Source organism: Zingiber officinale, chromosome 8A (genome assembly GCF_018446385.1).
Source record: "Zingiber officinale cultivar Zhangliang chromosome 8A, Zo_v1.1, whole genome shotgun sequence".
In the NCBI taxonomy this organism is placed as follows: domain Eukaryota; kingdom Viridiplantae; phylum Streptophyta; class Magnoliopsida; order Zingiberales; family Zingiberaceae; genus Zingiber; species Zingiber officinale.
Window position 1 is genome coordinate 66,366,575 of NC_056000.1, and position 27,831 is coordinate 66,394,405.

A 27,831-nucleotide genomic window follows, 5' to 3' on the forward strand; every position below is an offset into this window, starting at 1 on the left:
CTGAAACATGAATAAGTCGGTGATTATTTCATTATTTGCCAGTTGGCTCTTGTGCCCAATGCTTTCTTCAACGACCACATTAACTCAATGGCTACTCAACCTTGTAACTAGGGCATGCACCTCGCGTGGATTCAATGCACATGAGATATTATGCTCATTTACTGTGCTGCAAGTCGAGAAGGCTAAATAAATGGGCAGCACAATGATAGTTTATGTATATTAATTAAGAAAATAGCTTAGTAGACATCTTTTTATCTGGTATTATTCGTAAATACTATAAAATACAGCTTTTAATCCTGTAAATAAGTTTTTAAAATACCTGAATCACATATCATAATTTCAAAATTATCAAATCACATACTCACTTCTCGTTTTATCATCGTCCTCAGATTAATTCGACCAAAATCGATTGATGGACCTAAAGATCTCGGAATGATATGAAAGTAGTTTCTATATTTCGTCTAGTTCTCCTGATTCTAAAAATACTATCAAATATTAATTTGACTCAATATATTGAGAGTAATGATTTTTTACATATGAATCAAATTTTTGAATCACTGTTCTCATTATATTATGTCAAATTGATATTTAATAGTATTTTTATAATTAGGAGAACAAGACAAAAATATAGAAATTGATTTCATGTCATTTCAAGGTCGGTAGATCCATTAGCCGATTTTGGCCGAAACCGGCTAATGAACTTAGAGATCTCAAAATGACATGAAACTAGTTCCTATATGTTCGTCTAATTCTCCTGATTGTAAAAATATTATCAAACGCCAATTTGATCGAATATATTGAGAAGAGTGATTTTTTTAAACATGAATATATCCGAAAAACTAATTCATATTTAAAAAATTACTACTCTCAATATATTCGTTCAAATTGATGTTTGATAGTATTTTTACAATCAGGAAAATTAAACGAACACTTAAGAACTGGTTTCATATCATTTCGAAGTCTCTAGGTCCATCAACAAATTTTGATCGAAATCGGTTGATGAATTTTTTCAAACACATAGAAAGAAATCAATTCAATTCGAAACAAAATCAGTCGATTGATTTTTTTCAGTCAAACTTATTTGAGGATGAGGGTAAAATGGAAAGTGGGTACATAATAATTTTGAAATTATGATACTTGATTTCAGTATTTTGAAAATTTATCTACTGGGTTGGGTAAAAAACTTATAAAAATATATAACAATAATAACAACAACTAAATCTTTATTCTTAATTACTGTAAATATCTTAGCTAATTAATGAGGTTAGTTATATGGACATCTTACTCCATAAATATAGGGTTGTAACCAGTTGAGACAAATTTTATGATGTTTAAACTTATTTAATAAGATAATTGAATCAAAACGAGTTGAAGCTAAAATGAATCAAACCGTTAAAATTGTTATTTAAGCTTGGTTTAATTTTGTTTTATGAATTTGATTTTGATTCGAGCTTGACTTGATCTTGATTTATTTAAATGTTATTAAATTTTCAATTCAAATTTATTTAATTATTGAAATTGTTATATTTTGGAATTTATTTAATTAATTATTGAACTTGATAATATAAATTTATTTGTTCGTTTTGATTTCTTTATTTATCATATTAGTAAAAAGTTTATTGATGAATATTATTAGTAAATTTTATTAAAAAAAATATTGTTCATGACTTTGTGAATATTAACGATTGAATACGTATGTGTTTAAGATTATTCATTTAGTTTAACGAGTTATTCAAGTTTATTTATTTAATTAACTTTATATGTATAAACATTTATTCATTTAGTTTAACGAGTTATTCAAGTTTATTTATTTAATTAATTTTATATATATTGAATGAATATAAATAAATTTTTACTAAGTCGAATATCAAGTTTATTCATGAATGTTGGATTCGTTTACTATCCTACATAAATACTATAAAATATGTTGTGTAATATATTTTAGTGATGTCATTACTTGCTAAATAACTATCAATAAATATCTAGAATAGAATGATCAATTCCCATAAGAGGACCAAATATCTTAATATATATATATATATATATATATATATATATAGAGAGAGAGAGAGAGAGAGAGAGAGAGAGAGAGAGAGAAATTTTACCCTGCGGTGCGATTGCTGCGTTTGTCGTGCGGTTTGCTGACATGGCAAGTTCCACGTCATCGCGAGAATAAGGCATGTCAAAGCCTTCAAACAAAAAGAAAAAATCACGACCGAGCGTTTCTCCTTCCTTCCTCTACGCTAACCCTAGCATAAGAGGCGCCGCGATTTTTCTCCTTCCTCCCTCTCCTCGTCTCGCGCCTCTCCTCCCTCTCCAAATCCCCTCCTCTCTCGCCGAAGCTCGTCGCGAAGCAGAGCCACCCTCCTCTCCTCGTCTCAAAACACCTCAACACGCGAACCCTAGCCGCCGAAGAGAACCCCCTCGCGCTCCCTGCCGCGAGCCACCTCCTCTCTGCCAGCCACCTTCCTCTCCGCGAGACGTCTCCTCTCCGCGAACCCTAGCAGAGTGCGGCGCCGTTCAACCGTCTCTAGCCGCAAGCTCTCCCTCTTCGAAACCTGCCGCAAGCCGTCTCCTCTCTGTGAGCCATCTCCTTCCTCTCCGCCACCTTCCTCTTCGCGAGCCACCTCCTTCCTGGTCGTCGAGCCGTCTCCAGCTGCAAGCTCTCCCTCTTCACGAACCCTAGCAGAAGCGGCGCCGGCGCCTCCCTCTCCTCGAACCTTAGCAGAATCGGCTATCACCTTCCTGTTTGACTCTCCGCACACTTACCTCTTTAAATTTTTTATGTTTAATTGAGAAAGCTTCTTCCTGTTTCAAGTTTCTATTATCTATTTGTGACAAAGATGTTTCATGCCTATCCAAATGGGTACAATCTTGATACTCAGATCACTTTTACAATTAAGATCTGTTCGATAAATGAATTCAATTTGGGGTAAAAATACTTATGTTTATGGCACTAAGAACTATGATACCTGAAAGAGATGAACTCATGTAATACTCTTTTTCATTTTTGGATTATGATATCATAGAGATTGAATAAATATAATTAGATGCAAATTATATTTGTTTCTTTTTTTTCTTTTTACCTTTTATAATACATGTTATGCGGAGAGAATGATAAGTTTGCATGTTGTTTGACCTTTTATGATAAGTTTGCATATTGTGTGCCCTTTTTATATTTGTTTCTTGCTTTTTTTATCTTTTATAATACACATCAGTTTGCATGTTGTTTGATTCAAAATTTTGTAACTTTTATATCGAATAAAAGAGGTCGGTGTTGTAGCTGGATTTCAATACTCAAATGGTAAACCCTTTGATTTGATTTTAGCTTCCTATTTGAATTTCACAATCTATATTTTAAGATTAGAATTTATGTTTTAATGTTTATTTATTGTAATGTAGGGAAAAACATATGTGGTATTTGTTGGACGAAACCCCGGTGTTTATGATAGTTGGGAAGAAACTCATACTCAAGTTAACAAATATAGCGGTGCATTGCATAGATCATATCTCAGTAAAGAGGAAGCATTTCGAGCTTTTATTTCATACAATGAGAAACAACATGCTTTCATTGCCCCTACTGTCCAAAAATGTTCAAGCTCAACTTCGAGTTCAACTTCAACTGCATCTCCAAATTGTGGTGAAAAAATGAAGCAAACAGAGGAACTAGCGAAGTTGATAAAAAGTCAACTAGATTTAGCTGATGAATATCGTCGTAATACAGCTAAGATCGCCAAGATGTGTGAAGAGATTCAAAAAAAATTAGACTCTGTTCATATCAGTAATTAATTAATAAACTTTATTTAGTTGGATGAATGTATTTGACGGTAGACTTTTTTATTTAGCTGGATGAATGTATTTGACAGTAAATTTTTTTATTTAATTGAATGAATGTATTTGAATGTATTTGATTCTGGTTGTAGAGAAACACTTACACTTCAAAGTAAAGTTATGAATCCCTTTTGTCTCCACTATTCTGCTGCTAAACTAGTAAACAAGGTGACCATGAATGGAGGACCATTATATAAATTGTCATGTAACTTTAGATGTGTCACAATAGAGTATTCCAATGCCTAAGTTTGTTGAAATTTTTACCAATGGCCACCAAGGGAAGAACAAGCTCCTGGATCCAAAGGCAGAACATGATAGAGCATGAGAAAACTCAGCATCGCAATACATGAGCTCCAACACAAGTTATTGATAGGTTTTGGACGGAAACTAATACCTCGTAAAGATCGATATTGCTTGGGATCCCTTCTATCATAGCGGCATCAATTGTTGCTCGAGTCTTCTCCATTATTTGACTCTTCTCTTTACATGTCAAAGCTGCTCTTTCTACAAGACTAAGTTCAGCTACAACCATGTTTTTAGCCAACACAATTGCATGTTTAACTAAGCAATTCTTCCGGAAGGTGATGGACAAGTTTGACGACCAACTAGTAGATTTCATCCACTTGCGCAAGTAGGCACTTCCATTTATGTCAAACACATGAGCACTGCTGCCTGAAAGGTCATCAACAGATCGAATCCATTGGACAGGTTGATCGTTTGTTTGCCTAAATTTTGTTATATTTGTATGCTTAACAAGGTGACCATGAATGGAGAAAAGTATGTTCCCGATGGCTTTGTTGATACAGTCTGACCTGGCTGTTGTTTTGATGTTGACACTGATTTAAGTTTGTATCAGATAGTAATTAAACTCAGAGTGATTAATGATCAAGGTTGATCATGAGGAGAGGAGAAGTCCAAGTACGGATACTTGGCACGCAAGTCAGAGAGGGCTCGGTAGCTCGTTCTCTGGACCGGACGAAGTCGGAGAGGGCTCGGCAGCTCGTTCTCCGGACTAGGCCAGAGAGGGCTCGGTAGCTTGTTCTCTGGACCGGACGAAGTCGGAGAGGGCTCGGCAGCTCGTTCTCCAGACTAGGTCAGAGAAGGCTCGGTAGCTCGTTCTCTGGACCGGACGAAGTCGGAGAGGGCTCGGCAGTTCGTTCTCCGGACTAGGTCAGAGAGGGTTTGGTAGCTCGTTCTCTGGACCAGGAAGACGTTAGGGTTTAGGGCTGGGAGGCTCTAAAACTAACACAAGAACATTGGATCGGTCTGTTGACCGATCTAGTGATACTCTAGTTGTCTGGATCGGTCGGCAGACCGATCCAGTGATACATAGTCATCTGATCGGTCTCGTGACCGATCAGGAACCACACAGAAAGTTTCTGTGGGTTATCTGATCGGTCTGTGGACCGATCAGTAACCACACAGAAGTATTCTGTGGGTTATCTAATCAGTCTGTAGACCGATCAGAAAGAAGACGCTGGACTCAAAGCGAGAGGGGGATCGGTCTGTGGACCGATCCACCCATAGTCTGATCGGTCCACAGACCGATCAGACTCTTCCCAGACCGATCAGGATGAGTCCTGATCGGTCCAGAGAGCAACCGATCCACAACTTGTCGTTTGTTTCTGCTGCTCTGATTTTCCTGATTCATTATGATTCACTTGATCAAATCAGTTTGTTTTTGCTGCTTCTCTGATTTTCCTGATTCATTATGATTCACCTGATCAAATCACCTGATCAAATCATCTGCTGTGGCTTGTTTCACTAGAATCGGACCACTAGAATCATGAATGAAGGGTCATTGTTCACAGTCATCCAAAATATTCAAGCAATAGGTTCGAATAACATTTATGCAAAATAGCAAACTTCATAATAAAAATTTGTAACGTTTGAAATGATAAATGTACACAATATTTGCCACAACTAGAAGAAAACAGCAAAATGTAGCAAAATGTCATCCAAAAGTTCTCCGGTTAAAGTTCTTTAGGAGCTTTAACTAACTAATGTAGCAAAATAAAATCAAAAGTCTCGTGATTAATATAATTAATGCAAGAAAACAGCATCATTTCATCACAACTAGAAGAAAGAAAACAATGTTCTGTCAGTGTAGCCAAACAACTTATGTACATCTTTCTTACACGAATTAAAATACAATTATGCCTAAAATCAGAACAAAATCAGCATCCCATTACATGAGGTAGCAACCTAAAACTCCAAGCTTGGTTCATCAATGCGAATCATCAATTATGATCTGCGAGAATTAATGTATGCAAATAATCAATTAAGCTTGAGCAAATAATGTATGCAAGAATTAAGACTAGATATAAAGCATATTATATTTTTCACATAAAATATGCCACTAAGTGAAATAAATTCATATACAATATTGTTACATAACTAAACATGCATATTACAGAAACAACAGTAGCACAACGAATACAATTGTTGTAAGTTATAAACTTTGTTCCTATATTTGTTACATGCTTATGTTTCAGCTACATTCAGTAAAAACATTATAACATTAGATTTTACAGCATATAAACTTAGCAATGCATCAAGGGCTACGTGATCATCTAATACTATCTTGAATTCATATAACTAGATAGGTATCAAATCTATTTCAGCAATTACATGCTTGACCTGGAACCTCCTCTTCCCTAGTTTAGTTCCAAGCTTCCAATAAAAAAAAAAGTTATACAGTATAAACAACAGACATGTCTAACACTTCTGATGTCAACATACATGCGTAGCACTAAAACAACACAAGGCACAATATATAGACACGACAAAACGCCAAAACAAATATCAAAGTAAAGTTACATCTTCATACTTACTTTTCCCTTGATGCATTGCATTGAATCAAATACAACATACCACTCAATTATTTTGAAAGGTAAAACTGGAAATTAGTGCACTCAAAGGAGCATTGAATTGTTATACACATAATAACTTTTCAAAAGAAAAATACTTACTTTTCCCTTAAAAGTTTTGATGACTTTAGCATACTGGGAGACAACAGCTGGATCATCAGGATCAATTGTGATATTTTATTTCCAAAGCAGAAGCACACTGAGGGTAACATCAAATTTGTTCTTCACCTCGTAAAAGATGCTCTTCAAAATCTCTTCCAACACAAACATTTGATCATGAGCAACAAATACCACGCAAGACTGATCACGCAAGATCACATGTTTAGAAACTCTAATGCAGAAAGGTATCAAGAATTAAATAATTATCCTAACAAGAGTACTGAAATTAAAGAAATACACTAAACCAATCAAACATACAAACAAAAAAAATAGATATACCAACCATAGTAATTACAACATCTTAGCGCATGTTATTAGAACCTGTAACAATAAAGATAATTTATTAATTTTATTATCTCAATAAACAATAAACTACTATAATTTAAAAAATTTAAACTTTGATAGTACCGGCTATAGATCCCAAATCCGGTTCATATGGGTCGTCAAGACTGATATGATTATTATCTTCAATTGATCTGATAATTGGCACATTGTCATATACAAAAGATAATAAAATAAATTTGTTTGTCAGATAAATTAAATCAACACATACCCTTGTTGCAAATTGGGACAGTTACGCTTATCATGTGACACTCCTCGAAGTCCGCACCCACGACAAAGCCTAGAATTTGATGTTGATTTCTCCTTTGATGATTTTAATCTCTTTTCACATCCTTTAGTTCTTACTACAGAAGGATCAATAATACTAAGAGTCTCATCCATTGATTTTTTTCTTTGACTTCTATCACTGCATGTTGTATTAATGGACATCTCTTGAATTTTGTTGTAGCTACAATCAAATTGTTCTTCCAAGAAGGTTGTCCTCTCAGTACTCAAAGATGCATCATCAACTAACACTGAAGCTTTGTAGGATAACCTCGAGTGCCTCGACATCAAATATCTTTCTGAATCTGGATCATCAATAACATTTTGCTCTCCTAAAGCATACATTGCTCTAACTTTTGCATATCGCGTCCATCGTTTGAGTATATACATATCAGGCAAATGAAACACTTGGTTGATACGAAAAAAAACTAACATATGTTTACATGGAATGCCCTCAAACTCAAATTTTGTGCATCTACACGATATGTAATCCCTTTGTTTGTCATGCGTGAGCACTCTTGATTTTGAGGAAGAGGAACTTTGAAATTTCATCACGTGGTAAACTGCTGAGGCAACTCCTGCACATGTCTGTTGCACATAATAACTATGACTCTCGATCATTTCACTTTGAAACTCCAGTCATTTCTTTTTTGTGTACAGCTTAACCATTTGACTTTCCATTGATCAGGTTGTATTAACTTTGAGATTCTCATTCATATCAATATGGTCCGCAACTAACTCATTGTATCTTTGGTGTCTCAATGCTCTATTAAAACGTGTGATAAAATCCATTAATGAGTTCTTATTTGAGATATATTTCTTGAAAAATGCATGCGACCCTTCAGATCTTTGGCTACTTGACATTCCTACAGAAAAGACATGACTAAAATATGCTGGCACCCATCTATGTCGTAATTCATACATCAAGGACAACCAATCATTTTTCTCTAAGTTAGCTTCCTTGATAGTCTCTTCCCATGACTTCTCAAAATCATCAGGTGTTGTAGAATTTGTAATGACATTCTTTATGCTGTGATAATGGTTTTGAAAATTCAAAGGGTCTAATTTTTCTGAGAATTTGTTCAATATGTGCCATAAACAATATCGATGCACTGTTTGAGGCAAAACCTGTGCAATAGCTTTTGTCATTGCAGGATCCTGATCAGTGATGATAATGTTTGGTGCACCTTTAGGCATGACTTCTAAGAACTTTGTAAACAACCAAACAAAAGACTCAGTTTTCTCATCACTAAGAAACCCGCAACCAAAAAGAATTGTCTGATGATGATGATTAACTCCTACAAATGGTGCCAAAATTAAATCATATTTGTTGGTGTTATAAGTTGTATCAAATACAATAGCATCACCAAATACACTATATGCCCTTCTTGAAACATGATCAGCCCAAAAGCACCTACTAAATCTGTTATCTGAATCAGTCTCGTAGGCAAAGAAAAAAGCTGAATTCTTCTCTTGCTCCGATGCAAAAAACTCAATAAGTGTTTCAGCATCAATACCCTTTTGTTCATCCCTTAGATTTCTCTCAAAGTTTCTAATATCAGTTTCTGTACAACCTACTCGTTCAGGGCCTCCATACTCTATCTCTAATAAACGGATTTGTTGGCAAGTTGGTACATTGGCCTCTGAAAATTGTGTTGTCAATGCTTTTTTGACTGCCGAAACACTGCGATGTGAGCGTAGCAAATGCACCTTTGATGGAGTTGAGAGCGGATGATTGTGAGCTTCTATAAAGTTACATATAACCCAATCTGGTCCCATTTGGTTCTTGACAAATGCAATATTTGCCTTACAACCCGTTCTAACTGTGCCACGTGCTCTTTCCCTTATTTGTTGATCAGGATTTGGATGTTTATTGTGTCGCATTAGATCTGTATGCCCTTCTTTAAAGCATACAATTTGTTTCCATGTCACTTCATTTGTCATTTTGTTTTTCCTGCTTGTGCTATTCCTTGAACTAAATCCAGCTTCTCGTGCATATTGGTTATAGAATGAATATGCATCCTCTAGAGATGAGAATTCCATTCCAATTTTTGGTTTTCGATCATCTGCAACTTGGGGAATGAATTCCTGATCATCAACTCTATTTTCTTCCATTTCTGGGCGCCCTCGCATTTTATTTGACAATAGATAAATAAATAAAAACTGTTTTAATTAACAAAATAAAACAAAAGTGATTTTATATAGATGCAACATCAAATCATAAACATGATATAAATAAAAACTGTTCCAATTAATAGAATAAAACAAAAGTGATTCTGATATAGATGCATCAAATCATAACAGAACATCATCTAAGTTAAACATGAAATTGACACATTGTATTGTTTCCATAGGATTTTCAACTTAGAATTTTCTTATTATTTAAATTTCCATGGCACATTCTCATATAAACAAGGAGATATGTATATTTGAGCAGAAAATAGATTATAATAGAACCACTAGTTGTAACAACAATTATAATCACCATTATTGTAATTGCAATTGACACCAGGTAAATCAACAATAATGGATCCAGTAGTTCCAAAGACTCAACTATTAGCTTTGACTATATTGATTGTATCCCACCATTAATCTCTATGGAAGACAATTGTTGTATATCACATCCTTTTAAATTTAGAGACTCTCCAAAAGTCGAAAATATAAAGGAAAAACTATGTTTAAGCTAGCACAATAGATATATGTTCAAGAAAATAAACGAAACCAGCCCAAACTAGATAACCAGTTACATGCACAGATTGAAAGTGATAATACAATAAAGTTGCAGGAAATCATTCAACGGTCAGCTTACAAGACCCTTAAAATGTTGCGATTGATGTTTTCAGCTCACATCAGTTTACTAGGGGCGAACAGATAATATCCAAAGAACCCTAAAATAGGGGCGAAATGGTTAGAGAAAGAGCTATTCACCGTATGCGGATCAGAAAGCCAAACAGCGCAGGCACGGAGGAAATGGAACCACCCAGGCGAGCAACGGATGAGATCGCAAAACCCTAAATAAAATGGGCAAATAATCACTTAGAAATACATTGAAACACGCACGGAAGGAACATAGGAATAAATCAAGTATGGCAGTCGAGCAAAAATCGATCCATCACCTGGAAAGTAAAACGATGCGGAAACCAGCGTGATGAAAGTATTGATGAAGCGGAAACCAGTCGAGGAAAGTATTGATCAGCAGCGGAAACCAGTCGAGGCACCGGCGCCGCTTCTACTAGGGTTCGCGGAGAGGGAGAGCGTGCAGCTAGAGACAGCGTGCAACTGGAGATGGCTCGACGACCAGGAAGGAGGTGGCTCGCGGAGAGGAGACGGCTCACGGAGAGGAGCTGGACCGCGGCAAGTTTCGGAGAGGGAGAGGAAATCGGCTTCCTCTGGTTGGCAGAGAGGAGGTGGCTCGCGGCAGGGAGCGCGAGGGGGTTCTCTTCGGCGGCTAGGGTTTTGAGACGAGGAGAGGAGGGCGGCTCTGCTTCACGACGAGCTTCGGCGAGAGAGGAGGGGATTTGGAGAGGGAGGAGAGGCGCGACACGAGGAGAGGGAGGAAGGAGAAAAATCGCGACATGCCTTATTCTCGCGATGACGTGGAACTTGCCATGTCAGCAAACCGCACGAAAACCGCAGCAACCACACCGTAGGGTAAAATTTCTCTCTCTCTCTCTCTATATATATATCCCCTATATTAATGGTCTCCCTAGTGATATCCTATGAATATATAGGGAGGTACATGCAGATATATAAATATTAGACGCATGGTGGGATAAATATCAGGTTGTCAGTTTTTAAAAATTAACCCCTGATCATTACGTTAGAGATGTCATTCACCCATCGTCTGCGCTATACCCTGGAGGCACCAAATACTTTAAAGTTATGACAAGAATTGGCCTTAAATCTTTAGGTACCTTTAGGTATTTTTTCATTGAAGGTTGTTATTGTCATGGGTCATATCTGCTCCAAGACATAGTTGACTTTTGATCATCACATAGTAAATTTATATAAATAAATAGGATCGATTCTCAATGAAATCGATGAAAATATCTTTCTATATGATGTCTATTTATTTCATGATTTAACTTTCTATACATTCTATATAGATGATTATAGGGTCGACAATATGAAATGTCCAAAGTATGACCTTTTGCAGAAAATCATAGGCCATATCCATATGTGGCTCGTACAACCTCTTTCTAATATGGATCTAATTAAACTTCTTGTATCTATCACGTGTTAAAGTCTCACTGGTCATGAATAATATTATTTACAAGCATAATCTAATTGCTTATATTTAGAGTAAAGAAATAATGAAAGCTTTTTTTTCCTATTTTTTAAGAGGAATTCTTGGACTAGAGATTTTTTCTTTCTAATTTTTAATATAATTTTGGACCAATTTAGTAGGGGAAAAAAACTTTAGCATACAACCAAGTTAAATAAGATTTTAAAATTTTAAAGCTTCATCCTTCTTTACCTTCCTTGAAAACAATTAGTGGAGAAAAACTTAAATTCGTTTGAGAAATACCCTAAAATAGGGTTTACGGGCAAATGGGCAATCTACCCAATACCCATCCACTGTAACAACCTGTGATAGGATTTGGCCCACAAGATTGAGCCACACTCCGCCCCAGCATGGTACCATCGGTCATGACATAATTAGAGCGCGGAGGCAAATCACATTTACGAAATCGCTCCATATCTTGGTGTCTTAGAAGTAATTGACATGATTTGTTGAGTGTTGACAAGAGACTAGTTGTGGTAGGGAAGAAAAAAAATTCCCTCTAAAATTAAGAACTTACAGAGTTACACTTGGGCAAAAACAAAAAACAGGCAAAATTGATACCTCCAATGTAGAAGTGCAAGCAAATCAAACTTGTTCTTTACCTTTTCTAACGGACTTAAAAAATATTTAACTCATCATATTCAAAATATCGAATTCGAACAAAAGTCAACCATGTTCCATAATTTTTTCAAATTAAATTCAATCTCATATTATTTTATTCAATTGTACCACTCGCAAGTCACATTTAAATAGAACTCTAATTATTTTTATGTAATTTAAATTTAAATATATTCAAATTAAAATCCGAATAACTCAAATCAAATTCTAATTCTAATTCAATTAAGCTTGAATCAACATTCGAACATAACTCAAATATTTTATTTCAAACTAAAATTATTTATATTTTCAAACTTTAATCAAATTCGAATATCACATATATTTTTTAAAACTTGAATTCAAATATCAATATCCTACTCAAATGTATGGATTCATTCAGTCCCTCGAGCAAACGGATTATGGGGACTTGCTGTGAACCTGCAAATAGAGAAATGGTCAGGGCCTTTGATAGTCTATAAACAGTTCTTAGTTGAAGGTGCATGGGGGTATGCTATTGTCACTTGGATGTTCCACCCTTGAAGTAACTTAATGGTGTTAACAGTTAGGGTGAAAGGATGCAAAAACAGACCAAATCAAACCAATCCAATCATGACATCTGAAGTAAGATCAATTAATAAAAAATTAATATCTAAAATCATTCAAAACTATAAAAGGAAATTAGCTCGCATAGTCCATGCCTCCATGTACAAATGCAAGTATCCATGGCCTATCAAATTGTTTCCCCAAATCTCTTACCTAGACGAATACTATTTTATATTAAAATTACATTAAATTTAACTTAATGTTTAGATGCCATCTCCAGCATACATTTAGCAACCTATCGAACAATTTTTTTTTTTTAAATAATAATATTTCTCTTTTATCCATAAAACACATGTAAAAAATCTGATCAGATAAGTATGCCCAACTACTGCTTAGATTATTTCAATCATTCAGGTACTTCAATCATGGATTTGATCTTCTCAATTGCACAAGTATAAAAAGAGGAACTTTGGAACTGAAGGCACAAAAAGTCAGTCAAATAAAAACTGATTCACTTACAATAGATTGATCCTTTTTGAATCCTCAAAATTGCACAACAAATGTTTTTGTCTGGGAAAGAATTTATTTGTATATCCATTCACTAGATCTGCCCCCAGTTTCATCCATGTCTATGAAGATGCTCACTGCCTGTGATTGGTATTAGAGATAAATGAGTGCTTTTCAAAAGAAAACAAATCAAATAATATAAATTTTAATCCTATTCATTTCCTCTGTGTTTTTTAATCAAATTGGATGGAAATGGATAGGATAATTTTTTTTTTACACATCTAATAAATAGTATTTCTTCTCTTTAACTCCTAAGAAAATATTTCTCCACTTCAATTAATTATTTTCTTCAATATAAGATCAAAACTGCAAGTTTCTTTTCAGAAGTAAATAACAATCTCAAGATCACTAAGCAAAAAAGGTGCATATTTAGAGTAAGACGAGAGAATATGTACAGGTAAAGAAAAGGAAATTGACAATAAAATGAAGTTAAAATAAATGGCATGGTAGTCGATCACCCTTGTAAAGGAGATCTAAAAATACTCCTTATGGGTTCAGCTTCATCTCACAAGTGCTTTTGGCCAATTGAGTGTAATATAGTAAGAAAACAAAGCAAGACGGTGAGTCAGGTAGCATATTCATCTAAGCTTTCTTTATTAGCACTATCCTACTTAAGGCTTGATGTCTCCGTGAAAACTCAAAGTCGATGGTATGGTATGTGAGGTCAACAATAGTCACACATCATGTAGGTAACCAACCCTAGGTCCACTAGCGAACCCAAAATGCTTAAGCCCAAGTTAATACTTAATAGTATCTCATTCATCTAAAGATTATGAGGTTTCTTTATTATCCCACAATTCATTGAAGGTGTCACATAGCTAAGGTACAAGGAAGAAGAACAAGTACTCAATTTGATGTTATATCAACCATGTGGTGTTTGGCATTAACTTAAACTTGAAGGGAAAATAATTTATTTATTAATTCAATCAAGTGAATAGAAGAAAAAAAAAATACTTTTCCTATTCGCGGGCGTTCCTTCAGTTTAGCGAGGCTATTTCGGATATGTGAGACAGCTCCCCAGCACTTCAATGTATTTGCTACATCATCAAGTCTCAATATATACTCCTCTTCAGTTAAGGGAAAGGACCTCTAAAGAAAGAACAAAAACAAACATAAAACAAAAGAGTGCCCACATTAAAGCATTTGCCAAACTGGAATTTTCGTTTACATTTTCACTCCCTACTGCATATTAACATAAAAGGATCTCTTAGATAAGTGCTGCTCAAACACGTGCCATCAAAATAGATATCGAAATTATAAATGCTGATACTGAGTTGAAGATAGAGCCTAAATCAAATATGTCTCTATGTTTCAAAGTGAAAATACAGACTGTAAGTTGAAAAATACATGAAAGGAAACATCAAAGGTAGTTTAGCCTAAATACTGAGACCACAGCAAATGTAGATTTGTTAATATCCAATTAATTGCAAGAATCTCAAAGATATATCTTGAGAAATACCTAAAGGTTTCATCTTCCTGAATAAATTCCTTCTTTCACAATTATTGAACAAAAAAAAAAAAAAAAAAAATGAGGTGTACATTTACTTGAAAATTGATAACTAAGTACTCATGGCACATTGAAATATTACTGCCTTCCAGTTTTTAGTTCATATATTTGTTCATGGTGTGTAGGAGATAAGTACCCCTCAAATGAAGTCTTACTTAATGACCATGCTGATCATGCACAAGTATAGATCATACAAACACCAAACAGGACTTTTAGGAATTATCGCTCTCATAAAAACCATCAGAACAGCTACTTCTAAACACAATGTGATTCTATTTAAAATGCTAATCTTGCTGCATTGTCATACATTTGCACTTTTGCAGCTTTACATAGGAAAGTAATGCTTCAAAAATAAATAGGAAGTCACCTGCTCCATATACTTCCACATTACATTCATTGCCAGTAGGTTTCGTCCCATAAATTCCTGTTTTAAGAAGTAAGCACACTTAAAAGTTGCTTGTACTACTTTGAACATTGCAGGGGGGATTTATTGGTTCACTCATTAGACACAAAGCCTTATCACATGAATCATATTGGATAATTATCTGTTCCTTAAGGGACTTGGATGAGATCATTTACGCATCCAGAGTGGTGTAGTTACTAAGAACCAAGTTAGTATTTCAATGTACAACCAGCACAGTGGGCCTAATTTGATGGTATCCCCGTATGTACAGTTTTACTATTGACTAGAAAGTACCTAGATAAATACATGATGTTGTAAAAGCAGTATCCAATTTCCAATTTCATTGCAGGGCCCACCGTCATATTAGACCAAAGGAAATCACCATAGGACGACGTAGGAGAAATGTAGTATTAAACTACAGAGAACATAATTCTTTAGTAGAGAAAACTTTTAATTTTTTTTTGAAGATTTTGCAAATATTCTCCCAAGAATTAGGGTTGGATATGCCACAACTAATAAAATACCTTCTTTATTAGTTGGACATCGTATGATCTACCATATTTTTTTCTGATTAGAGTTGCTAGATCCATTCCATTAAAATTTGAATCATCTGCTCCAACTATTCTCTCCAAATCCTCACGAGATAACCCACCATGTATCTGCAAGGACAAGGAAATTTGAGTTCATGTTAAGCTTATTTTTGAATATGTGCAAAATCAATAGAGCAGCACAAACAAAACCGCTGAAGTCTCCAAACAAGGATGGCTCGCAATAATCAACATATAGAAGAGAGAGGAACGACAAAAAGTTTTGAACACATGAAAAAAAAGGAAAGGAAGAAATATTTCAAAAACATTGAGGCACAGATCTGACTATGAGGATATACAGCAACAACAGTCTTCATCGCAAAAACCATAAATGACATGCTGATCAAACTAACAAATATTGCAATCCTAGCACCACACTTTTCTTTAGAAATATTAAAGAGAATCAAACTTGTCTAAGAAAACAATATACAAACCAAAAAAAACATAGTAAATATACCAACATTTTCAATCCTTCTTTTCCTTCCATATAGATTTTGTAATCCTCATCTATGTGACTGTACACTGCTTATAATCTGAGAATCCATAACCATTTGATGTATTCACTACTTATAAAAACAATCTGAGGATCCCAACCTCTGTTCTTCGTGGTAAAACAACACCCATATAAAACTGTGACTGTACCACATAAACAGATATACAGGTAGCACAAGCTATTTAAAATAAAAATATTCTGTACAACATATGAGAGTCCAAAAAGGGCCATGTTGCTTGTAATCATCCAGAATAAGCACAAATAAATAAATTGACTGAAGTTCATCTACCTTTTCACTTTCTTGGTCCTTGTCATCATCTTTAGAGTTGTTTGATTCAGCTTCATCATTAACTGCTCTTACGATAACCAGCCTAGAATTCCGTGCTTTTCCATGGTTACTAGTGAGCTGTTGAGTTATGGAATATGAAGTTCCAGCAGAATGGAACTCTGTTCCTGAACATCCCAAACATTGTATTGGACTTAGTCTGGTCTTTGTGAAACTGTTGAAAATTTGACGTGGTAAATTTCGAGGATGGCCTGAGATAATAGTTGTCATATCCTGAAACCAAAATTCATGCTATTTAACAATGAGATGCAAATTAAATTCAATCTATTAAAATGAATGTTAATTCAACAAGTTTCAACTTCAAAAATATAGTTACAAATAAATAACATTCATGCTAGCAATAAGCGGATTGCTATCAAAAGAATGTACATATTTTATTGGAACTCATAGAAATATGAGTACAGACACAATCTCATGGTGCACGACTTTGCGAAAGATAAACCAATCAGAGAAACAAGTACTAGACTTAGAGGGGCACCACCACCCACAAGTCATGTAGATCAACCAGAAGATTTCACTCTTTAAGAATTCTCATTATAGACTTTAGATTGAACTTAAGTGTTTAACTCTTCCTTGCATAGAAAACTCCAAATGCGTGAAGCATCAATGAGCAAGACAAAGTAGGCCTTAGAGAGAGTTTCAGAAGTACACCATTCACTTCCATATATACTAAAAGCTCAAACATAGGTACTTAGCTACAGTACTTTTACATTTTATGTAACACTAAATGCTATAGCATACCTCGGATTTGAGGAGATAATAGATAGGAACACTAAATTCATCACCAAGTTGTAAGGACACCCATCTCATTACCGAACCCTAATATTCAAACTGTTTATTTCTTGTCGTAATCATATGATTGAATCGTAGATCAGAAAGATCGAACTCGATCGAGAACATAAGGCTGAAGGAAAAATATCCAGAACGAGATAAAAACAACGTGAAAAGTGGAAGAAATGGCGGACCTCGCGGAGAGCATGCAATAGCGACGGATCGGAGTGTGTGCCGGAGAAACCTACCAATCAGCGACCACCGGAGACGTGGCGAGGCAGCGAGGAAGGGAGGGAGTAGGGTTTGGTTGAGATAAGGAAGGAAAGAGGAGCCTCAATTGGTCTCCTGGAAATGAGTGTCTCAGGAGCGAAGAAAGCGATCGAGGCGAAAGGGGAGCAGCGCAAGGCGAGGACTTTCGCTTCTTATTGTTGTTGGTGCCGTGCGGGCGAGTGAGAGAGAGTGTGTGAGTGGTGGTGGACGGTGAGCAATCCCCACGGAGAAACAGAAGACCAAACGTGTGCGCCACTCACTGTGATAGGCTGCGACGCCTCTTGCGTGACCTTCAGTAATAAGTTTACTTACCGTTACCGGCTCGATTTCTTTACACTCCCTGCTTAAAACAACTCAGACTTTTTTTTTTTCCTAAATCTAAATTTTTCTCTCACTCTCGCTCTGTTTTTTTATCACCGTCATCTTCTGCTCTACCGACAAGCAAAGCAAATATGTCATAAACTGCACGCTTATTCTCAGAGTGAGCTGGAAGCTCCTCAAATTGTCATCGTAAATAAAATCAACGTTATTTTACTTAACACTCTTCTCTATTCTCGTAAGTACTCAATATTAATTTTATTAAGATTTATATTATAATATACAAGTCTTAACCGTTATTTGGATAGTCTAAAAAACTTTTTCTTATAATAAAATAAGAATCATTTTTTTGATAAATCTTAAATTTTTTAGATATAAAGTTTACAAAAAAAATTTGTCAAACATCATTTTTCACATTTTATAACTAATGATAAGTCATTTCAACTTAAATTATAATTCTTTCTATTCCTAATATATTAGTTATATGTGATTCTAAATGATCTATTTAATATAGAGAAAAATATATGTTATTTTTATTAGACGTCAGCCGGATGTTAATGACACCTGGATAGAAGTATGTACACAAGTTAATAGTTTTAAGAACGCTATACACTAGTCCTTTGAAAGTAAAGAGGAAGCAATATGAGTTTTTTAAACCTACAACGTACAATCTTACAATGTCAATAATCTTTTTTTTTTGATAATTTTTTTTATTATATAATTTGTAGAAAACTTATCAAATATCATTCCCAGAATTGATTCAATGATAAGTCGTTTCAATTGAAGTTATAATTCTCTTTAATCCTAATATATTATTAGGATTTATGCTACAGCGTAACAGTCCTAATTGTTACAATGTGTAGCAACTACTTGGACAGTTAGTTGTTACAACGTGTAACAACTACTTAGACATTTAGCAGCTACAACATATAGCAGCTACTTAAACATTTAGCTACTACAATGTGTAGCAGCTACTTGGACTACTATAACGTCTAGCAGCTACTTAGACAGTACAAACAACCTTTTCTTACAATTATTTGGTTATATAATTTGTAGGAAACTTGGCAAACATCATTTTCCATAATTTGTTCAATGGTAAGTCATTTCAATTTAAGTTGTAATTCTCTTTAATTCGAATATATTGTTTATACGTGATTCAATGATCTATTTAATATAGGAAAAAATATATGTTGTCTTTATTGAGCATCAGCCGAGTGTTTATGACACCTAGATAGAAACATCTACATAAGTTAATCATTTTAAGGGTGTTATATATTTGTCTTTCAAGAGTAAATAGGATGCAATATGAGCTTTTAAAGCACACTTTGATAAAAAAATCTAGCACTTACCTCCTTTACACCAAGAGGAAAAGAAAGTTTGTATGCATCCTTAAATATAGTATCAAGTTCAAACTCAGTGAGAAAACTATCGAAGATTGAAAAGTTCAGAAAATTAAAAGATGCATTGAAAAAGATAGATCAATAGTTATATTCTTTATAAATGAGTGATGAAGAATAGATATGAAATTTGAAATTATAGTGTTTATAGGTCTTCTGACTTTAAATATTTCATGATGTATTCTTGAACAAATCAATTATAAAGAAGGTCCCGGTGGTAAGGGTAGGGCCCGTCTTGTAGAAGGTCATCGTCACGTGGAGGGTCATAGTCAAAGTGGTCAATGTCCTGGCACTCGTCCGATCGGGCGAACCACCTTCCCGGTCGGCATGAAGAGTAGCCGATCCGACACTTCGACAGCTCGGCCAAATACCGAGCTTCCGACGCTTAAAAAGCTCAAGCATGGAAGGACGAGGGTCAAGCAGCCGTCTCGCTCGGTTAAACGGTGGACGCAGCCCCGACCAAGCAGGTAGGGCTCCCTCGCTCAACAGGACGGAGCCGGAAAGCAAACCATTGGTCGAGCGGACACTCAGCCTGGCCACGATATCGCCCGAACAATAGACTGGCCGAGCGGCTCTCCCGCTTGGCCCGACCATGGTATCACTCGGGCGACAGACTGGCAGAGCGGCTCTCCTGCTCGGCCCAATAAAGGACAAAAGGAGCAGTTGGGAATATCTTCCTAGGGACCAGTGTCACCGACAGGCGGCATGGTCAAACAAAGAATCGTACGGTGGAAGCTTCCACTGTTATGTCAGGGATATGCTCAGGCTGTTAAGGTATGGCGTCAAGCATGCTTTTCTGGCACATCCTTTCCAGGTATGCTCTGAGAAGCGTGCATGCCTTGGGAAGCGTACATACGCATCTTGGGAGCCCTATATAAGAACCCCCAGATTTTGACGGAGGCAGGTTCACTCCTACTGTAGCTACAGTTACGTTGTTACTCTTTTCTCTTCTCCACTTCATTCGCTTGCCGCCGGTGACTGACTTGAGCGTCAGAGGGCCATCACCAGGGAACCCCTCCCTGACTCGGCACTAATGACTTGTGGTTGCAGACTTAGCTCGTCGGAGGCCCACGTCATCTTCAGTCTACATCCAATCAACGTGAGCGCCATCTCCCCAACGTCCGTCGACTCGACTCTCAGACAGAATCAAATTTGGCGATATCTGTGGGAACACACCTGCATCCGAGCCGAAAAGATGGAAGAAGCTGGACGACTTCACACCGTGACGCTCACTCAGGAGGAGCTCGACACGCTCATACAAGCACGAGCGGCAAAAATAGTCAAGCAGCAGCAACAAAGAGCATTGGCCGATCGGCTGGCGCAACATGCGACATCAGCCTCGGGAGGCCGAGCGACGCAGGAAGATCGGTTGGAACAGCTGTCTATCTGAAAACAGAATAAAGGGTCGACTGACACGCAAGGGGAGGCATCGTCCGCCCCTATACCATTCCACCGGGCTTTGCTCCAGACGCCCTTTGAGATCACGCAAGCAAACCAAGAGCGAGGTTCTTTGTCAGATGAAGCGCCCGTTCGGGACGCGAGGAAAGGCAAAGCGTCGGAAGCTGATTTGTCTCCCAAGCGGATCAACCGCCAATTCTCCGAGGCGATACTGCAAGATCCGCTACCGAGGCACTATGCTCCTCTGGCGATTTGAGAGTACAACGGATCAACAGACCCGGACGACCATCTTGGTAAGTTAGACAATGCCGCTACTCTTCATGAATACACAGATGGAGTCAAATGCCAAGTATTCCTCACTACATTATCCGGCTCGGCACAACGCTAGTTTCGGAGGTTGTCGGACGGGTCGATCCAGAGTTTTAAGGACTTCCGAATGGCTTTCTTCCACCACTTCGCAAGCAACATGCGCTATCAGAAGACAAGCGTCAGTCTGTTCTCCATGAAGCAAGGGCCAAGAGAGACTCTCCGAGCCTACATCCAATGCTTCAACCAGGTAGCGATGGATATTCCCTTGGCCTCGTCCGAGACCATGATGAACACGTTCACGCAAGGGCTCGTGGACGGGGACTTCTTCCGATCGCTCGTCAGGAAGCCGTCCCGAGACTACGACCATATGTTGAAGAAGGTCAATGAATACATAAACGTGGAGGAAACCCAGGCGGACAAAAGGAAGGAAGCGCCATCAGAACCATCGGCATCGGCCGATCGAAGGTCGCCGACCAGCCACCAGCCGTCAAGAGGGCCTCAAGCCGAAGGAGCACAGCAACATCAGGAAGCAAGGCCACACACTGTCCAGCATGTGGCCTCCGAGCGGCCAAAGCTAAAGGGAAAGGTATGAACTCCTATGTTCTGTGCTTTCCATCAGTCGGCAACCCACAACACGAGTGATTATCGCGAATTCCCCTCGGTCGCTCAAACGACACCTAGAAGTTATCACCGTCGATTGCCTTCCCTCGACCGGCGACATAGGCATCAGAGCACCGGACGGCGGGAGGAGACCAGGCGATCACCCGAGCGACAGCACCATCATCAGCCAAGGAGTGACAACCATCTCCTAGCCTCACACGAACGAGGCACACCATCCGCTCGGGAGGAGGAGAACAGAAGCAATGCCACCCGGGGGGAGATCAACATTATAGCTGGTGGACCGACCAGCAGAGACTCCAATCGAGCCCGAAAATCATACGCTCGGAGGCTGGAGATCCACGCCATAGGCTGTAGTCAAGAGAGGGCGAGCGGACCCGAGATCAGCTTCGGCCCCAGGGATCTCGAGGGAATTGAAGTGTCGCACGAAGACACCCTCATTATCCGAACGGTAATTGCCAGCTATACTATTCACCGCATATTCATTGACAAAGGGAGCTCGGTCAACATCATTTTCAAGAAGGCATTCGATCAGCTCCAGATTGACTGTGCCGAGTTGCTGCCGATGACGACCCCTCTGTACGGGTTCACCGGCAATGAGGTTCAGCCGATCGACCAAATAAGGTTGGCCATATCACTCGGAGAGGAGCCACTCCGGAGGACGCAAACTACCAACTTCATCGTAGTAGACGCTCCCTCCACCTACAACGTCATTCTGGGTCGACCGACCCTCAATGAGTTCCGAGCGGTAGTGTCAATCTACTGCCAGAAGATCAAGTTCCTAGTAAAAGACCAGGTCGGGGAAGTCAAAGGGGATCAGCTGGCTGCTCGACGCTACTACGTGGAGATGGTCAAGACAAAAGCCAAGTATGCTCGGAAGACGCGCCCCGGCTATAGGTACATGCCATAACCGGAAAACCTCCTAGTCTGGTTTATGAGGAAAAGGAAGAAGTGCAGATACATCCTAGCTGAGAAAAGCCGAACTGATCAATTGCCTCCAGTAGAACCATGACGTTTTTGCATGGTCAACGCACGAGCTGCCCGACATCTCTCCGAGCATCGTGCAACATGAACTCCACGTCCGACCAGACGTTAGGTCGGTAAAGTATAGAAAAAGAAACTTCAGTGCTGAGCAAAATCTGATCATCCGGGCCGAAGTCGAGAAGCTCCTGGAGGCCGACCACATACAAGAGATTCAGTTCCCGAGTTGGCTCGCGAACGTGGTGCTTGTCTCCAAGCCAGGCAACAAATGGCGGGTCTGCATTGACTTCCGGGACTTGAACAAAGCGTGTCCGAAAGACTTCTATCCCTTGCCCCGGATCGATCAGATGGTAGACTCTACTGCCGGGTGCGAGCTAATATGCATGCTGGACGCGTATCAGGGGTACCACCAAGTGTCGCTCGACAAGGAGGATCAGGAGAAGATTAGCTTTATTACGGTTGATAGAACATACTGTTACAACGTGATGCCGTTTGGATTGAAGAACGCCGGAGCCAACTACCAGAGGTTGATGAACAAGGTGTTCCAGCGGTAGATCGGCCGCAATATGGAGGTATACGTCGATGACATACTGATCAAATCCCTCCCAGCGGCTGACCTCTATGCAGATATCATGGAGACCTGCCAGACACTTAGGACGTACGAAATCAAGCTAAATCCGAACAAGTGTCTGTTCAATGCAAGGAGTGGGCGTTTCTTGGGCTACATAGTCACCGAGTAGGGCATTGAGGCGAACCCCAACAAAGTAAAGGCACTACAAGATATGTCACCTCCAAGAAATTTAAAAGAAGCTCAGACTCTCACTGGTCAGATAATAGCATTATCTCGGTTCATCTCCAAGTCATCCGACCGGAGCCTACCCTTCTTCAAGATATTGCGCCAAGCCACCAAATTCCAGTGGGACGAAGGGTGTGACCGAGCCTTCGAGGAACTCAAAGCATATCTGAACTCGCTACCTGTACTAGCTAAGCCAACTGCCGGCGAGCCACTCCGAATCTATCTATCCTCAACCGAGCATGTTGTCGACTCGGCGTTGGTTCGATAGAACGGCGAAAAACAACTAGTGTATTTCCTAAGTCATATTTTAAAAGATGTTGAATCCCGCTACACTGGTATCAAGAAGCTTGCCTTTGCGTTAGTTCTGGCCGCTCGGAGGCTCTGCCCATATTTCCTCGTGCACACAATCATCGTGATGACCAACAACCCTCTGGGGAGAGTCCTCCTCAATCAGAGGCGTCAGGACGGCTGATCAAGTGGACAACAGAACTCAGCGAATTTGACATCCAGTATCAGCCCCAAACGACCATTAAGGCGCAGTCCTTGGCGGACTTCATCACTGAAGTACAGAATCCCGAGCCAGAAGCCACTTGGAGGATATATGTTGATGGATCGTCCACTCGGCAAGGAAGCGGGATTGGTATCTACTGATCTCCCCCCAAGAAGAGCGGATGCATCTGTCCGTTCGGCTAGATTATCGGACGACCAACAACGAGGCCGAATACGAAGCACTCATAGCAGGCCTGCAGGCTGCTCAACACGTTGGAGCCATCAAGGGTTTAATTCACTCGGATTCCCAATTAGCCACTCAACAGCTTATCGGGACATTCGACATAAGTAACACTCGGCTCAAGCTCTACGCAGAGGCCTTCGAAAAGTTAAAGGCCAATTTCTGAGATGTCATTATACAAAAGATTCCCCGAGCGGAGAACCAGGTGGTGAACGAGCTAACCAAACTAGCCAGCTCGCTATCACCCATTGTTATCACACAACCGTTCGAGCAGGTGTCTTTGGTGGCGCATATTGATCGGATAGAGGGACTCACTTTCCCAGGCGATTGGAGGACGACACTGATAGAGTTTTTGCAATAGGGAGCTACACCGTCCGATCGGGAGGAGGGTCGACTACTCAAAAAAAGGGTCGGTCGGTTCACACTGATCGGGGACCAGCTCTACAAGAAGGCTTTTTCTAGACCGCTGCTTAAGTGCGTTGGATCAGAAGACACCGACTACATACTGCAAGAAGTGCACCAAGGCTCCTGTGGAGGACATCCTGGCAGTCGGTCGCTGGCAAGGAAGATCTTGCTGGCTGGATATTTCTGGCTGACCTTACGAGCAGACGCCACTCGGACAGTGGCCATCTGCCTGTCCTGTCAGAAGTACCATAACCTTTCGCACCAACCTACTGAAGAAATGAAGACTTCCACGGTATCATGCCTGTTCGACCAATGGGGTATGGGCATCGTGGGGTCCTTCCCCATGACGACAGGTCAGCGGAAATTCTTGCTTGTCGCAGTGGATTATTTCTCCAAATGGGTCGAAGCCGAGCTGCTGGCGAGAATAACTGAGCAGATGGTCCATAAGTTTATTTGGCAGCACATCATCTATCAATTCGAGATTCCGCGTCGACTCGTCTCAGACAATGGTAGGCAGTTCACCGGGTAGAAACTCAAAGAATGGTGCGAGGAGTATGGCATTCAGCATGCCTTCACCTCCATAGCATAGAAACTCAAAGAACGGACAAGCCGAAGTCACAAATCGGGAGATCTTGCATATCTTGCGGATCTTGAGGGTTCGGATCGATCATGTCGGAGGAAACTGGGTGGACGAGCCCCCCGGCATGCTATGGGCAATCCGCACGACCCCTAAGGAAGGTACGGGAGTAACCCCATTCCACTTGGTGTATGGAGGTGAAGCTGTCGTCCCCGTCGAGATCGGGGTCGAGTCCGACCGGATACAGAATTACAGCGAGGACAATGTCGAGCCGAGGCTATTGGAGTTGGACCTAGTGGATGAGACGCGCGCTAAGGCCGCCATTCGGATGATGACCTACAGGCAAAGAATGCGGCAAAACTACAATAGGAGGGTGATTCCGAGATCGTTCCAAGTCAGAGATCTCATATTGAAGAAGGTGAAGCTGGTCGATGATGTCACCAAATTGGAGGCTCCCTGGGCTGGACCCTTCAAGGTCGTGGAAAAGCTCCGCTCAGGCGCCTACTACCTAAAGGACAAGGACGGACGACGACTAGAACGCCCATGGAGTGCGAACCATCTCCAGCCGTATCGAGCTAGATGAAAGGTGCGCTGATGTAGTTAATGTCATGTATTTTCCATTTTCCTACGCCCTTCGATTGCAGGATTGAAATCAAAAGCGAAAGGTTTGCAAAATTATTACCGAACGGCGAGTCTTCATCAAACCGTCGAGCGGTGATGTTAAACCCAGGTCTCCACCGACGGTCGAGCGACGACCTTAAACTCCTGCCTTAGAAGACCGTTGAGTAGCGACATTAAACCCAGGTCTCCACCGACGGTCGAGTGGCGACCTTAAACTCCTGCCTTAGAAGACCGTCGAGCAGCAACATTAATCCCAGGTCTCCACCGACGGTTGAGCGGCGACCTTAAACTCCTGCCCTAGAAGACCGTCGAACGATGACGTTAAACCCATGTCTCCACCGACGGTCGAGCGGCAACCTTAAACTCTGACCTTAGAAGACCGTCGAGCGACAATGTTAAACCCAAATCTCCTCCAACGGTCGAGTGGCGACCTTAAACTCCTGCCTTAGAAGACCGTCGAGCGACGACGTTAAACCCAGGTCTCCACCAACGGTCGAATGACGACCTTAAACTCCTGCCCTAGAAGACCGTCGAGCGACGACGTTAAACCCAGATCTCCACCGACGGTCGAGCGACTACCTTAAACTCCTGCCTTAGAAGACCGTCGAGCGACGACGTTAAACCGGCGACGTTAAACTCAGGTCTCCACCGACGGTCGAGCGACGACCTTAAACTCCTGCCTTAGAAGACCATCGAGTGGCGCCGTTAAACCCAGGTCTTCATCGACGATCAAGCGGCGACCTTAAACTCCTACCTTAGAAGACCGTTGAGCGACGACGTTAAACTCAGGTTGTAACGACCCAATTTTTCCTATTTCAAGTTCTAAAAGTCCATAAAAATACTTGGAAATACTTTTAAAATATTCTAGAGATTTTTAGAAATTTTTAGAGTATTTTTACGTAATTTTTGGAGGTCGTTTGGTAGGGTTACAAAAAAAAGAAGAAGTTTGGACAAAAACCGTTGAAGGTGAGGCTCGAACCCAAGACCTCCGGCCGAACCCGACCTAACCGGACGCAGCCAACCAACTGGGCTACACGCGGTTCGTTAATAAGTATGAAGCAGGACATATATAAGTCATAGTAAAGGGAAAAGTTAGACCTAGGTTATAAAAGGGATAAGTGAAGGGGAGAAGGGAATTATTCCCGTGACCTAATCTCGCGATCCCTTCCTCTCTCGCGGCGTCGGCTTCGTCTCGGGCGAAATCGCAGTCGTAGCTCGGGCTTCGCCTCCGGCGGTCGGACAAGGACACTGCCGTGAGCTCCTCTTGGACCCGAGCTTCTCTCGTCGAAGGGAGCACGTGGACACAAAGGAACGCCGAGATTTGAAGCTAGCCGAAACCCTAGAGGCCTCTTCTCCGATTGTAAGTCCAAGAAAGCAAGTAAGTACTACTCACCTGCGGTAGGAGTTGCTCCGTACGCTTGATTTCCTTGTTGAGTTTTTTTTCTCTAGGGCTCCCTTGTGCCGAAACTTGATTCATGCTAGGGCTGGATTGTATTCCATGCTGTGCCGAATTGGGAGAATGAATTAGGGTTTTAAGGTGGCTGTTTGGACCCCTGAGTTGTGCCAAAGTGTCTATGCCAAACCCCCTCTAAGGCATTAGGATGCTAAATTGTTATGTTAAGGGTTGTTTCCTTGTTTTGGGTCTTTAGCTGTGCCAAAACTTTCGGATAAGCTCCAAGTTAGTTTTGTGTTATAGCCCCTTTGCTGAGTTTGCATATAAACATCTTCTGAGATTCATATGGTTTCGGATTAGCAGGTTTTTTTGGAATTTCCTGCACCAAGAGACACTCTATGTTAGCTTCCCTTTAGAATTTGACATGCTAAGTTTCCTTTTTGAATATGCATG

General features: G+C 39.7%; 1 protein-coding gene across 4 annotated transcripts; it reads right to left on the reverse strand.

Annotated features, from left to right (window-relative positions):
- Positions 1-12,613: 12,613 nt before the first annotated feature.
- On the reverse strand, positions 12,614-18,069 carry LOC122009340. 4 transcript variants are annotated; one of them, XR_006119535.1, is made up of 7 exons: positions 17,760-18,066; positions 16,738-17,007; positions 15,893-16,027; positions 15,333-15,389; positions 14,413-14,547; positions 13,411-13,539; positions 12,614-12,786 (listed from the first exon to the last, which is right to left on the reverse strand). XR_006119535.1 is itself a non-coding variant. In XM_042565458.1 (6 exons), exons 2-6 carry the CDS (start codon positions 17,002-17,004, stop codon positions 13,474-13,476), a joined length of 660 nt encoding a protein of 219 aa, XP_042421392.1. In that variant the 5' UTR covers positions 17,005-17,007; positions 17,760-18,067; the 3' UTR covers positions 13,336-13,473. The 4 variants fall into 4 exon arrangements, 1 of the variants encoding a protein (XP_042421392.1); XR_006119537.1 differs by lacking the exon at positions 14,413-14,547 and having other exon boundaries at positions 17,760-18,069; XR_006119536.1 differs by lacking the exon at positions 15,333-15,389 and having other exon boundaries at positions 17,760-18,068.
- Between the last annotated feature and the right edge of the window lie 9,762 nt (positions 18,070-27,831).